This window comes from Lissotriton vulgaris, chromosome 4_1 (genome assembly GCF_964263255.1).
Source record: "Lissotriton vulgaris chromosome 4_1, aLisVul1.2, whole genome shotgun sequence".
NCBI classification, from domain to species: domain Eukaryota; kingdom Metazoa; phylum Chordata; class Amphibia; order Caudata; family Salamandridae; genus Lissotriton; species Lissotriton vulgaris.
This window is the reverse complement of record NC_141691.1, coordinates 2072236338-2072250815: the sequence shown is the minus strand read 5'-3', so window position 1 is coordinate 2072250815 and position 14478 is coordinate 2072236338. Positions and strand designations below refer to the sequence as shown.

Here is a 14478-nt window from a genome sequence, read left to right as displayed (position 1 = left end):
TAGGAAACAAAAATGTTTGATCAAAGAGATGTTCTGTTTATGATCCAAAATCTAACCCTTAGGTGGGTGAGTTTAGTTTATTGATTCCTAAGAGATGGATTTAATCGATCAGAATATATCCACGTCATGCGCATTTCTAGAATAGTAGCTATTTACGTATGCTTGTGAAAAAATAAATGAAAATGTTTACATTCTTTGAATCACCTTCAAAATGCATGAATAATTCTCAAAGCGAAGTTCCAGGTTCAGTTTCTCCTTGACGTGGCTGCCTTTTGCTGTGCGAGATCTGGCTTCATGGTCTGCATAGACAGAAAACCTGTTCTCGGTAGCATCAGAACAACAATGCTGTGGCTTAACATTTCTAAGATACTGAAATCAATGTCACATTCTGTAGCCATCTCTCCTATTCTGTGTTTTATATTCTTCAGGTCCCCAAAGATGGCGGCTTCGATCTCTGGCAGTGACCTGGTCACCCACCTTCTGGTGGCGCTGTTCGGGATGGGCTCCTGGGCAGGGGTGAATGGCTTGTGGGTGGAGCTGCCAGTGGTGGTTCGAGAACTTCCAGAAGGTGAGATCTCCCTCTAGCCCATGCTTGTGGTCTATAGGGACGTAAGATGTCACGCCGCCTGAGCATCACTCAGTGGACCATGCTGGAGATGTCTAACGTTGTAGGAGAATTCATCCCTAGTTGGTAATATGTTACAAGGTGCAGTGTGAGATGGCCCTAAGGCAGTAGGCGTCCTACAGGCAGTATTCAAAATATACAGGTTATTGTGGCTTATCATCTCCTGATGTTTTTAATTTGAAAGACTCTGAAAACAGATAGAAAATGTGTCTTGCGTATACTCAGACATATCTGTAATGGTATCAGAGGTTCCCTGGTTTTACAAACTCATGTATGTACCTTAATCAGATGTTGTGTATTGTCATATACTTATTTCTCAGGCTTCTCAAATGTCCTCTCATTTGATGTTTATACAATGACGGATATCACAAAAATTAACCAAGTCATACAATAAACCTCTGTTATTCAGTGCCAAGATGCCCGTAGTGGCGAACGTGCGCTTTACAAATACACATGTTATGTTATGTTATATTATATACACTCTGAGAAATGCCTTTAAGTCCATGGGATACGTTTTCATTTAGAAAATATACCAACAGTTGTCAGTAATACTATGAGCAGTTTTTACCTGCTATTTAAACTAACCGATGCCTGTAATATGATCCGATGGCATATTATGCTATATACCGAGAAAGATGTCTTTAATGTGATTAAATGTCATGTCGCTGTGAGTGATGTCTATAACGTCATGAAAGGGCTTATCCGGTGTGTTGTAGGTACTCCGACAGACATATGGAATACTCTGACACCATCTTATGGGTTCCGTACATTGTCACATGTCTGCAATATTATCAGATGTCACGTTATACTCTGCGATAAATGCAGTCTCACGTTATGCATACTGTGGCAGATTTTTATAAGGTTATGAGATGTCATCTCACGTTAGCCGAAGTCTGAGAGATCTCTCTAACATTATGGGATGTCATCTTGCATTTTAAATAAACTGGTGGGTCGATGTCTGTAGTCTACCCAGATATCGTCCCTGTATATGCTTAAAGACTTTAGTAGAAAAGCAGACATTGGAGGTGAGCAAATCTAGAGTGCCTCTGGTGTTGAGGGTGCTCTATACAGGAGATGCTTTCCACCCAAACTTCAGAACTACCCAGAGTGATCTAGTTCTTATATGCATAATTTATGTGTCACTCTGTGCCTGAAAGGTTATTGTATATACATACTGGAATAAACAAAGGTTAAAGGTTTGTACTAGACATGATGAAGCCGTACTGCATTTCATCTTTTTAAAAAAAGAAGAAAATAAATGAACAAAAAAATTCTGGTGTACAAATAAATAAAAGTATATTTTTGATAAATGAACAGTATCTGGGTGTTTATATTTGAAAATCCAAAGGTTTACACATATGTCATTTAGACCCTGATTTAGGAAATCTGGTCAGGGGTACCCCAATTTTTGCAAACACTAGTTAGGTGAAAATGTCAGTTAAAATTTTGCATTTTAAACTAAAGTAAAAAGCTAAATGTCACCAGTTATTACTTAACCAGTTATTACTTAACTGAAGTAACTATGACTCGCGCCCCCGCCCTGCACAGTGTTATCAATGATTTCATTCGAATTGTCATCAGTGATGTTGTGAATGATGTCATACAACATGTCATGAGTAATGTAATATGTAAGAAAATAAGCAGTGCATGGTGACTGTACAAGTTATAGTTACTTAAGTTAACAATAACTGGTGAATTTCGCAGTTTTTTTTGTTTAAAATGTAACATTTTAACTGACATTTTCACGTAACTAACGTCACTTTAACCTTTGTTTTTCAGTAAATTTGTTTTTTTTATGTAAAGTAAGATATTAGAACTATACATAACTATATTGTCACTTAAACCTTTTTTGCGTGTGAATTCTAATGTTTTTTTAGAGTAAAGTAATATTTTATTTCAATACTTAATTAGGCCTCTTTCGCGCAATGCATGTCAGTGTGGGGTTGACCGCAAGGCCTGGCCTGTGGCCAAACCCTGCAAACAACCCTCTATGGGCGTCCAAGACCTCATTGCTGGCCAACACCCATCTGCAAAAAGAATATTTGATGGATGGAATGCTGAACAGTGTCAAACACTCACCATCAGTACAGAGATCTGGGTCTAAATCCATTGTTTTTCTCCCTCCCATGCCATGCCAGTTTAGACCCAGCCATATGCAAATCAGTCTTGACACTGCTCCCCATGGCAATAGTCCAGCTTGAACTGCCAGGACCGGTCCTCCCTGAACCGGAACACCAGCAACCCAGGACTTAATTCGTCCTTATTAGGGCTCTTATGCAGGGTATAGCTTGGCTCCAGTGGCACAGGGAGCCTGGTACCATTTTCTGGGCACACTGTCATACCTGGCTAATGAGCCAATAACAAGGGCCTAACCGGTCCTGGGAGGAAGGGGGAGGAGAGCACACTTTTTCACCCGGGTGCATGATGGTAAATGCAGTGCATTATAATAGTCACTTTAGTTGTTGCAATTGTTGGCGCAGCCAGTGTTGTGAATGTCTGGATACATGTGTTTCGTCTGATGGAGCTGAAGTGATTCTAACAATGTGGTGCATCTACCTTAATGCATCGGGGAGAAGGGTCTGCTGGTGCGCATTTTATTGGGCTTCCCACCACATGTTAACAAACCGTTGAAAAATGTTTGCATTGTGCTCCTGGCACATGTAACCCCTTGCCACATGGATCAAGAGAGAAGGAATGTTGAGTAATGCAGTGTCTGGGGGCCCTTTGACTGAACTAAGATTCCTTATTAATTGGCTGAAGCATCCCAAATGAGCTCTGTAGGTGTTAGCAGAGAGGTCGCAAGATCCGCTTAGAGGGCTTCTCTGTAGACAGAACCATCTTATTAGATCACCACTACTGATCATTAATAAAACGAAATGCAGGTGTGGAAGTGATGATCAATTTCCCTCAGGCTTCAAGCACTTCATAAGATCCCGAGAGGGCAGCTGGAGGTCTGTGGTGGTCCGATGGTGGAGTCCCACTGCTGAGGATGTCTTCAGTTGTTGCGCCACTCACCTCTGCTTTCTAATATCTGATGTATTGAAGGTATTTGTATTCCTCTCCGAAGAAGTAAATCTGTGTTTCTGCTGCTTCTCTTCCTCTTAGGGTGGAACCTGCCAGCGTACCTTTCAGTCCTCATCGCATTTGGGAACCTTGGCCCCATCGCCATCACCCTTGCCCATCGATTTGCCCCTGGGAAGTTCAAGGAGCGTTATCTAATCTATGCCATCCAGGGGCTGAGTGTGGTGGCTGCTGCCTTCCTGGCTGCCTTCTGGCAATGGCAGGTCCGGATCGGGGGAGAACTCCACAGCCTGCCCTATCTGCTGCTCGCCTTCATCCTGGCTTTCTTCTGCTGCACCTCCAATGTCACCTTCCTGCCTTTCATGTACCAGTTTCCGCAACTCTACATCCGCACATTCTTCATTGGACAGGGACTCAGTGCTCTCTTCCCGTGTGTGGTGGCACTCGGACAGGGCATTGGCCAGCTAGAGTGCAGAAACAACAGCTTTGGCAACACCACAGAGCCGTACTATTTTCCAGAGAGTTTCTCAGCCGATGGGTTCTTTGGATTCCTCTCCGCCTTGCTGGGTATATCTATGCTGTCCTTCATATGCCTCGTCCAGTGGCAGCGTCGAGGCCAGGCTTCTAACCAAAGCAGGAGACAGTCTACAGGAGACAGTATTGCATCAGAGGACTCCTACCCTCTCCAGGAGAACGGCACACCTTCAGGAGATGACATGGAGATCGCCAAAAAGCCACCAGTGCCTGCCTCTAGTAGCTTTTGGACAGGGAGGAATATTTACTTGTTGGGGCTACTGGCTTTGTCGAATGCGCTTACCAACGGCGTGCTGCCCTCTGTGCAGAGCTATTCCTGCCTGCCCTACGGAAGGATGGCCTACCATCTGTCAGCGGTGCTCAGCAACATTGCCAACCCTATGGCTTGCTTCCTAGCCATGTTTGTGATGTGCAGGTAGGTGCTCTGACAAAGGACACTGGCTAGGGATGAGGAATTAGGAGGTTCAGTTCTGACAAGACTTGCAATGTGAATATCAATGAGCTAGAACAGAGCAGGTACGTGACCTGATCACCCCTGGTGTTGGACATAGATCCCTGCTCTATGTCTTTGTGCTGTGCTGATTCCCAGGTGACCCCTCTGTGTGCTGTTGATCTACCAGGTCTCCACCCCCTGGCTGTGTTGATTCCCATATCACCCCTCATATTGTTCTATTGATCTCCAGTTACCTCTTTGTGCCCTCTTAATTCCCCTGATTGGCCTGTGTTGTGCTGTGTCGACCTCCAGGTCACCCCTCATCGTACTGTTCATCACCGGGCCTCCTCTCTGTTTCCTGTTGATCCCCAGGCCTTCTCCCTTTATTTTGTGTTGTCGACAAATCTCCCCCTGTAGTGCTGTGCAATTCCTAAAGTCTCCGCTTGGTGTGCTGTGTTGATTCATAGACCGTGTCGATCCTCATGTCTTACATCGCTTTGCACTTTGATGCCAGGTATGCCCTACTTGTACCCTGTTTCTCCCCCAGATCTCCCCTGCGTGTGCTGCATTGATATTACAGGTGTACCAGGTCACCCCACTTTGTGCCATGATGAAACCTAGGTTTAACATCTTTGTTTGATGTTAATGCACAGATCCCTCCCCCTGCACCTCCATTGCGCTGTGCTGATCTCCAAATCCCAAGTCCCCCTCATTGTGCAGCGTTGAGTACCAGGTCACACCACGTTGTGCTGTTGATCACCAGGTCTCACCTCATTGTGTCAGTGGATCCCATTGTGTCATGCTGATCCCTACGTCTCCCTTTGTTATGCTGTATTCATCCCAGATGGCAACCTCATTGTGCCCTTTTAATTCCCCAGACCACCCCTCTTTGTACAGAGGTCTCCTAGGTCTCCCCTCGCTGTGGTGTGTTGCTCCTCAGGTCTCCCCACACTGTGCTGTTGATTCCCATGTCTCCCCTTGCTGTGCCGTGTGAGCACCCGAATGTGCTGTGTTGATCCTGGTGTGTCATTTCATTTCGCCATGGTAATCCCCTACTTCTCCCCTCGCTGTGCCGTGTTGATCCCCCAGGTCTGCCCTCGCTGTGCCGTGTTGATCCCCAGGTCTGCCCTCGCTGTGCCGTGTTGATCTCCAGGTCTCTCCTCGCTGTGCCGTGTTGATCCCCAGGTCTCTCCTCGCTGTGCCGTGTTGATCCCCAGGTCTCCCCTCGCTGTGCATTGTTGATCCCCAGGTCTCCCCTCGCTGTGCCGTGTTGATCCCCAGGTCTCCCCTCGCTGTGCCATGTTGTTCCCCAGGTCTCCCCTCGCTGTGGTGTGTTGATCCCTAGGTCTCCCCTCGCTGTGGTGTGTTGCTCCTCAGGTCTCCCCACACTGTGCTGTGTTGATTCCCATGTCTCCCCTTGCTGTGCCGTGTGAGCACCCTTACCATTCCTTTTTGATTCCCAGGTCACCCTTCATTTTGTCGTGTTGATTCCCAAGTCACCTCTCGTGTTGTGTCGATTTACAAGTCTCCTCTTGTCATGGCATGTTCCCGGAGGTCTCTCCTCGTTGCATTGTTCATCGGGTCTTCACCCACTATGTCGTGTTGATCCCCAGGTCTCCCCTCGCTGTGCTGCTCTCCATTTTACCCTACATTTTATTGCATTGATTCCCAGATCTGGCCTTGGTTTGCTGTGTTTATCCTCAGGTCTCCCCTAATTGTGTAGTGTTCTTCCAAAGGTCTGTTCTTGTCCCATGTTAATCTCCCCCAACCACGAACCATTACCTGGTTATTAGAGGGTCTGAGTTTGACTCTTCATCTGTGGGTATGAATAAAAGACACTGGTTGTTAGCATCTGTTGCAGTGGATACACATGCTTTGCGTAGTCCCACCATCTTGTATTAGATGCAGATATTAGCAAATAGTTTTTTCTTTGAAGACGTTATGAGTTACGAGGCCTTGTGGCTTCTCCCTTAGTCCACAATGCATGAGGACAAGGACTGCACCTAAGATTTATGTTTTTGCCTCCATCCTGCTCGGACTTCCCAGTGCCAGCTCTGGGACCTACGTGTTCTTTTAGATCTTCAAGGCCTGTAGTCCAGGATTTGACACTAGCAGTGGAAGAATGCAGCAGCAACATGTATGACTTGCCCTTGAGTGGCGTTGATGCAACTTTCTCTATCAGTTTAAATTGAGGATCACGGTTTGGGGAAGATATAAGGGAGAAAACACCCTTCCAATTCTGCCCTTAAATGCAATTCTAAATTCCCCTAGTCTTGCCAACATTGAGTATGTAACTTGTGTTTTTTTTTCCTGAGCGCAGGGAGTTTACCCGCTTGGTATGTAAACCCTTTAAGTGCAAATAATAACCTGCTACCAACTGGGCCCATCACAAGATGCAGCGTCTAAACTCACCCAAACCGCAGAGCCTTTTTAGACTCAAGAACATCACCAGCTCTGAAGGAGAAGATCTGGGCTTTCAGGTATCCACGTGGCGCATTTAGAACAAAGGCCAGATGCTCTGTGTTCGGATGCTTCAGATGCAGAGAAAACTGGCTTTGCGCCAGACCACAGGAACCAGAATAAAATCTGATCCTAGAACTTGCACTCAACCACTCTCATTTGAGGAAAGTTTCCCAGAGAATCGACCTTAAAAGCTGCCCTTCTCTTGAGGCCAATCAAAGTTGCCAATAGTCTGGCATCCGCTTCTGAAGTGAGCTACAAGAGGCCCGACTGCTGGGTCCGGTTTCAGGTTCTGAGACTTAATGACACCAAGAGATTACCCTCGGTTCCAGGAAAACCTCTTACCAAAGGCACTAAACCTAAGCATCCACCCATGCCAGCTCAACCCCATGTGTCCGAGAAGCAACCCTTGGAGCCAGAGTCGGCCTCGAAGTTGACTCCGAGACCCACCCCAACTTCTTCTCCTAAACAGGCCTTGATGCCAAAATCAGACTCGAGTGTAATGGAAAGAAGTGCAAGCGCTCCTTTCCAAAGGTTTTATTGAGCTGTTTCCCCTTCCCCAGAGGGTCGAAGGAGCCATACTTCATGAGCTCCAAAAGAGAGGGAACTCTGTGGTGTAACCTAAATTTTGAGGCCACCCTGCAGGACGTCACCCCACTGCTCTGCACAGGGGATCGTATGATGACCCTCGATCTCAGTGACGTCCACTTTCAAGTCCCCCTACATCCAGCAGATCACCAGTACCTGCGCTTTGTGGTAAGCGGAGAACATTGCTAGTTCAAAGCCTCAAGGGGTTTTACCATTTCTCTAGCGGTTGTACATGAACAGAAACACCATCCAAGCCTTGCACAAACTCAGACTGCAGCACCACTGTTACACAAGCTGGGGTTCACAGTCAAAGCACAACATTCGCACCTCGAGCCACAGAAGAATCAGCATTTGCTAAATGCTGTCACGGGGAAAGCCTACCTAAACCAGGAGAGGGTGATGGTATTCAAAAGGTTACTGCCAAGTTTTCAGACACCACGTCCTCTCACAGTAAGGATGGTAATGAAGCTGTTGAGATTATGCCTTCATGCATAAGGATAGTGCCGCACTCAAGATGGCGTACTTAGCATGGCAGTGGTCAGAAGCAGAGGGTCAATAGGACAGTGGGATTATATAGTGTTAGTGCAGGAGCCAGCACACTCGTCTATGGTGGATTGACAAACGTATTGCTGGGCTATCCTTTTCTTGACCCGAGACAGCAGGGGATCATTATCCGGAACGTTTCACCTATGGCAGGGGGGAGCCCATCTCAACCACATGACAGTTCAGGTTCCTGCATGTCACAAAATTGTCATATGAGTTATCTTGAACTAATGACCTTCAGGCAAGCATTCAGAACCTTTTATAGGCTCTTTCAAGGTAAAACACTCCTCATGAAAGTGAACAACATGACTGCGATAAACTACATCTAGAAGCAGGGGCAGCTCACTCGCCCCAGCTGTGAGCTCCAGTCCAAACCATTTGGCACTGGGCCTTGTGGAGCATCTGTCAGGGGTAGAAATGACGACGCAAGATGCATCAACAAGTCTTTAAATAGGAGGTGAATCCCCAAGTGCTGCAAAGATTCTTTCGCCAATATGGCACTCCCACAATGAACCTGTTTGCCACTGCATAAAATGCCAAGGCTTCTCCTCCAGTTACCCACACTGCAATGCACTGTGTATGAACTGGTCTGGAATATTTGCTCAGACTTTTCCTCCACTGCCTCTGATCCCACAGATGTTGAGGAAAATGAGGCATATCCCCATGGCCCTCATTCTGGTGGCGAGACAGCCCTCATGCTCCGTGCTGTTAGAAATATTGATATATCCTCGCAAGAAGCTTGTGCCGAGAGCAAACCTGTTGACTCAGCATCAGGGCTAGCTTTGACACTCAGGCCCCAGGCAGCTGCAGCTTGGAATCTGCCACTTGAGGTAATCAAATGGAAAAGTCCTCCGCATGGTAATGGACATGCACCCCTGCCCAGTGTGCCCCAAGTGTACTGATATCTGGATCCCTAATGCTGATTTTTGTTGTCAAAGGCAAACAAGGATCATACTATTGCACCATTACATATGTCTATCTCACAAATTGTGGTCTTGTTGGACCGGGAGGTGTGCCCAAAGCACTACCCTCAAAGTGGTGAAAAGCTGCTGCCTTTACTAAGAGCTAAGTAGCACGAGCATGGTGGTGGCAGGATAACGTGTAGTAATCAGTAGGAGCAAACGGGTCTTTTTAGGTCTCGCCTAAACGAAAGCAAAGCGAAGCTTTGCTGTCTAGGGAGACAACTAATTTTGTCACTTTCCGGGGAATGTGGACTGCAGACTGTGACGAGCTTGTCCTCCTGGAGATTGTAGCTCGTGAGCGCGCACGTCGCGTCGCCGTGCCGGATATTCCCATGCACAGAAAGGCTCCCGCACGCATGTGCACATACACACACTGCATACACACACACGCACCCCCCTTAAAGAAAGGCTCACGCACGCATGCGCACATACACACACTGCATACACACACACACGCACCCCCCCCTTAAACAGACACACGCGCAGACACACGCACGCACAGACACACTACAACAGACGCACGCGCACACCCCACCCCCACTCACCCCTCCTCTCCCTCAACACACTCACCTGTTCTGGCGGTGCTCGGCGGCGGTTCTGGCTCTCGGGCGGCGGTAGCGCTTTGCGGGGCTCTCTCACCACATGAAAGCCCCGCCTTCCCCATGCGCCCGGCCGCTCTTCACCCGGTCCCCCATCTCGGGACCGGGACTCGACCAGGAGCCCTCGGGGCTCCTCGGACAGTGGCTTTTCTCTCGCGCCGCGATGGGGGCGGGACTTCCGGTTGGGGCCGGGCTGCGATTGGCCGGCTGCCCAACCGCTTCCGGGTCGTCGCAGGCAGCCCGGCGGGAACTTGAAGAAACTCGAGGGTCAGCCTGGTTTTTTTCGGATTTATAAAATGTCTACAAAATCTTAGCAGAATCTGGAAACCCGAAGCGAGGTGGGATTTAGAACGGGTCAGGGGGCATGCTAACAAGGCCTTCGTTTTACAGATGACCTAACAGCAAAGCGCCCTGACTCACATGATGAGGAGGCTCTGCGTTGGATTCATTAGGTCTTGACCTCTGACCCTTCTGAGCAATGCCCACCGTTGAGGCCACCCCCAGGTGAGCTCCACCTGGCCAGGATGTCTGAGTCATATGAAAGATTGTGAAGCAAGGGGTCTGTCTCTCTCCTTGTCCCCAAGTGATCACGTGCAGGCCGACATGTCCCATGGACTCAGTCCAAACCTCTGATACACAGCAAATGTCCCAACTCATCTCATTAGAACATCTGCTCCGGGCTCGCGATGTGTACACCATGGACAGAGGTGGGGTGAGAAGAACCCCTGACCCCCCCCAGACACAGCAAGACAAGGATGGAAGATCACATCAGGCCAAGGTCAGCGTGTGATAGCGAAGGAAGCGCGGATGCGAAGGTAGGAGTGCAGAAGCTAAGGGACAGAAGTATTAGTGGAGTAAAGAGACAGATGAAGGGACAGATATTTTGTGCTGAGGTGACGAAGGGACAACAACATAAGAGGAGTGAAGAGGAGACCGAGGCAGCCCTGGGGTAAAGGGACAGCTACTGCAGGAGTGAAAGGACAGAGCACTGGAGCGACTCTGCTGGTGCATGAGGGAAGGGAGAGAGCTTTGTGCTAGAGTGAAGAAAGGGCAGAGGTATTCCTGGATGGAGGGACAGTGCTAGTGCTGGGGTGAAAGGGACAGAGTGCGTTCGAGAGTGATAAGGGGCGGAGCTAATACAGTATTGAAGACGGGGAAGAGCTAATGGTGGAGCGAAGGGAAGACAGAGATAGTGAGCAAGGGAAAGGACAAAGCTGGTTGAGTGCAGGTGTGAAGAGACAGAGCTAGTGTAGGAGTGAATGGGCAGAGCTAGTGCAGGTGTGAAAAAAGGGACGGAGCGAGTGCAGGTCTGAAGGGGCCGAGTTGGTGCAGGTGTGAAGGGACAGAGCTGATGCTGGAGTGAAAAAGGGACAGAGTTAGTGATGGAATTAAAAATGGACAGAGCTAGTGCAGAGGGAAGCTACAGAGCTAGTGCTGGAGTCAAACATGGGCAGAGCTAGTGCAGGGGGAGGGGACAGAGTTAGTGCGGGAGTGAAGAGGGACAGAGCTAGTGCAATTGTGAAGAGACAGATAAAGTGCTGGATTTAAAAAGGGTCACAGCTGGTGTAGGCGAGAAGGGACAGAGTTTGTACTTGAGAGAGGAAAGGAAGCGGCTATTGCCGGGTGAAGGAACAGGGTTTTTGTGCTGAACCAAAGAACGGACAGACCTAGTAATGGAGTGAAAAGGGGACAGAGGTAGCGCTGGCGTGAAGGGACAGAGGTAGTGTGACCTCTGGGAAAGGGACAGATGTAGAAAGATTTATTTATTTATTTATTTAATGCATTTTTATATAGCGTGGACTATACCCAAAAAAGTCAGAGCTCTTCACAATAGAACCAAGTACGATACATGAGGAAATTTACCAACTTACACATTACGGATACAAATGGGAAAGTTGAAAAAGTAAAATAAAAAGAATAGGTAGCAATCACACAAAAACAACAAGCATTTGCAATGCAATAGGTCTCGCCTTTGCGAGAGTTTGAGTTATTGACATTGTAAATGACAATGCCTTTTATTTATGTGTTTTGAAAACCTGCAAGCGGTGCTTAAACACACACTTTGTACTAACAGTCTGCCAGCTATTAGTACAAAGTGCATGTTTACGGATCGCTTACAGGTTTTCAAAACACATAAACGAAAGGCATTGTCATTTACAATGACAATAGCTCAAACTTTCACAAAGGCGAGACCTATTGCATTGCAAATGCTTGTTTAACCAGTGTTACAGGTTCACTCATTCAACGTTCCACTGCTGTGTGCTTAACTCACTCTTGGCTTAAATCGGTTTGTTTTGAAGTATTGCGCAGCTCATGAGTGGTCTTCCTGCACTTGATGTATGTGTGCCTGGGAAGGGTAAAATACAGGTAGTCTGTAGTGCTGTGCAGTGCGTGCATGTTAAATGCATGTGCTTGGGTGTATGTGTGCTTGAGTGGTACAGTACAAAAAGGATAGTGTTGTGTATTACATGTATGTTAAATGCATGTACTTGTGTGTATGTGGGCCTGTAAATGGTACAATACATAGAGGTCTCTGTTCCATTTAGGGAGACCCTAGGCTGCATGGTGAAGCCGGAGTAGTGGAGGTAGAGGAATCCCCCTAGAAAGATTTGTGGATTGCTGCTTTTCTGTTCGCTGGGTGGGACACTCCGGAGAAGGTAGAGCCAGGCTTCCCCAGTACACATCAAAGGATGCTCTTTGATTAAGTGATGGATCCCAAGGAAGAGGGCTGGGCCAATCTCAGGAAGGAAATGGGGCTGATTAGAGAATCATAAAGATTTGGGCGGAGGGCCTGGGCTATCTTTTTGATACGCAATCACTGTGTGTGACAACCAGAAGTGAACCCTAGACACCTCCATGGCATGGCTTGTGCTGTGAGGCTATCAGATGTGGAGATGCTACTGCAAGGGGAAAAGAGGGTAGAGGAGTGGGTACTTAAAGAAAGCAGACCCCCGACATAAACTTCAAGGACTCAGACTCTAAATCATATTTGGTGTCTGGGAGTAGACTATAAGAAGTGGAGGTTGACACTCCAAAAGTTGTCAACTGTCAAGCACCCAGTCGAACTGTGTGAAGAGGAGGAGTTGCCACTCTGAGTGACTGCTGTCTGACCAGGACTTGTGGCCAAGGCCTGCTAGTCTCCCTGCTGAGTGAGGGGACAATACCCAGGGAATCCAAGGTCCCCTGTCTTGGAGCCTTGCGCACCAGTGCCTGCCTGCTTGGTGTGCTCTGTGAAGAAGAGGAGAGCGTTGGAGGCAGTGGGCTGTGTCCATTGGGGATTGTAGTCAAGCGGGTTCCCTAAGTGAGGACTGGGGAAACGGCTGGTGCTCTGATCGGGTCATTGCCCGTGAGTAGGACAAAGTGGGCGACCTCAAAATGCCAGAGGATGGCTGCCGAAAAATAAGCTGTGGTTATCTCTGTACCGATCGAGCCACAATCAGTGGGCAGTGAGGCGTCAGTAGCCCCGTCTGCCAGCAGGGGCTGCCGCAAAGTGAAGTGTAATTGGTGCTGTATCAGTTGGGCCGGAATCAGTGTATATTGAGGCATCTGCAACCACATATGCTAGGAAGAGGCAGCCGTAAACGGATTGCCATGCGGATTAGGCCATAACCCTTGCGTGGTCGAGAGCCAGCAACACCATATGGCAGGAGTGGCCGCCGTGCAGGCATACCGATCAAGTCCGTGCCCTTGTACAATAGACCTGGAGCCTGATTCACAAAGGTAAACTTCGACTTAAGTGTAAGTATACTACTTTTTGGTATTCACAAAGGTAAGTTACTACTAGTAACTTTACTAGTGGTAACTTTACTACTAGTTAATTTACTAGTAATAAAGTTACTAGTAGTATCTTACCTTTGTGAATACCAAAAAGTATTAAACTTAGATTTAAGTAGTAAACATAGACGCAAGTCTAAGTTCAGTACTTTTTGGTATTCACAAAGGTAGGTTATTACTACTGACTTTAATACTAGTAAGGTTTCTAGTAGTAAAGTTTCTAGTAGTAAAGTTACTACTAGTAACTAATCTTTGTGAGTACCAAATAGTGCTAAACAGACTTTAGTACATGTAGACTTAAGCCACAGTTTACTGCTTTTTGGTATTCACAAATGTAAGTTACTACTAGTACCTTTACTTCTAATAATTTTTTCTAGTAGTAACTGTACAACTAGTAAGTTTACTTCTAGTAAAGTTACTAGTAGTAACTTACCATTGTGAATACTAAAAAGTAGTAAATTTAGACTACGGTAGTAAATACTTAATTCTAAGTTCCTAGTAGTAACTTATCTTTGAGAGTACCAAAAAGTACTAAACAGACTTTAGTACATGTAGACTTAAGCCACAGTTTACTGCTTTAGTAGTAAACTTAGACTACGGTAGTAAATACTTAATTCTAAGTTCCTAGTAGTAACTTATCTTTGTGAGTACCAAAAAGTACTAAACAGACTTTAGTACATGTAGACTTAAGCCACAGTTTACTGCTTTAGTAGTAAACTTAGACTACGGTAGTAAATACTTAATTCTAAGTTCCTAGTAGTAACTTATCTTTGAGAGTACCAAAAAGTACTAAACAGACTTTAGTACATGTAGACTTAAGCCACAGTTTACTGCTTTAGTAGTAAACTTAGACTACGGTAGTAAATACTTAATTCTAAGTTCCTAGTAGTAACTTATCTTTGAGAGTACCAAAAAGTACTAAACAGACTTTAGTACATG

At 46.7% G+C, this 14478-nt stretch overlaps 1 protein-coding gene across 4 annotated transcripts in view; it reads left to right on the top strand.

Moving 5' to 3' along the window:
- SLC52A2 (solute carrier family 52 member 2) overlaps nt 1-14478 on the top strand; it is a 155889-nt gene that overhangs the window by 109781 nt on the left and 31630 nt on the right. For all 4 annotated transcript variants that reach the window (XM_086966501.1, XM_086966502.1, XM_086966504.1 and 1 more), the window contains exons 3-4: nt 429-568; nt 3731-4595. In XM_086966501.1, the coding sequence (XP_086822627.1) occupies nt 439-568; nt 3731-4595 (995 nt within the window). In that variant the 5' untranslated portion in view covers nt 429-438. The remainder of the gene's footprint in view (nt 1-428; nt 569-3730; nt 4596-14478) is intronic.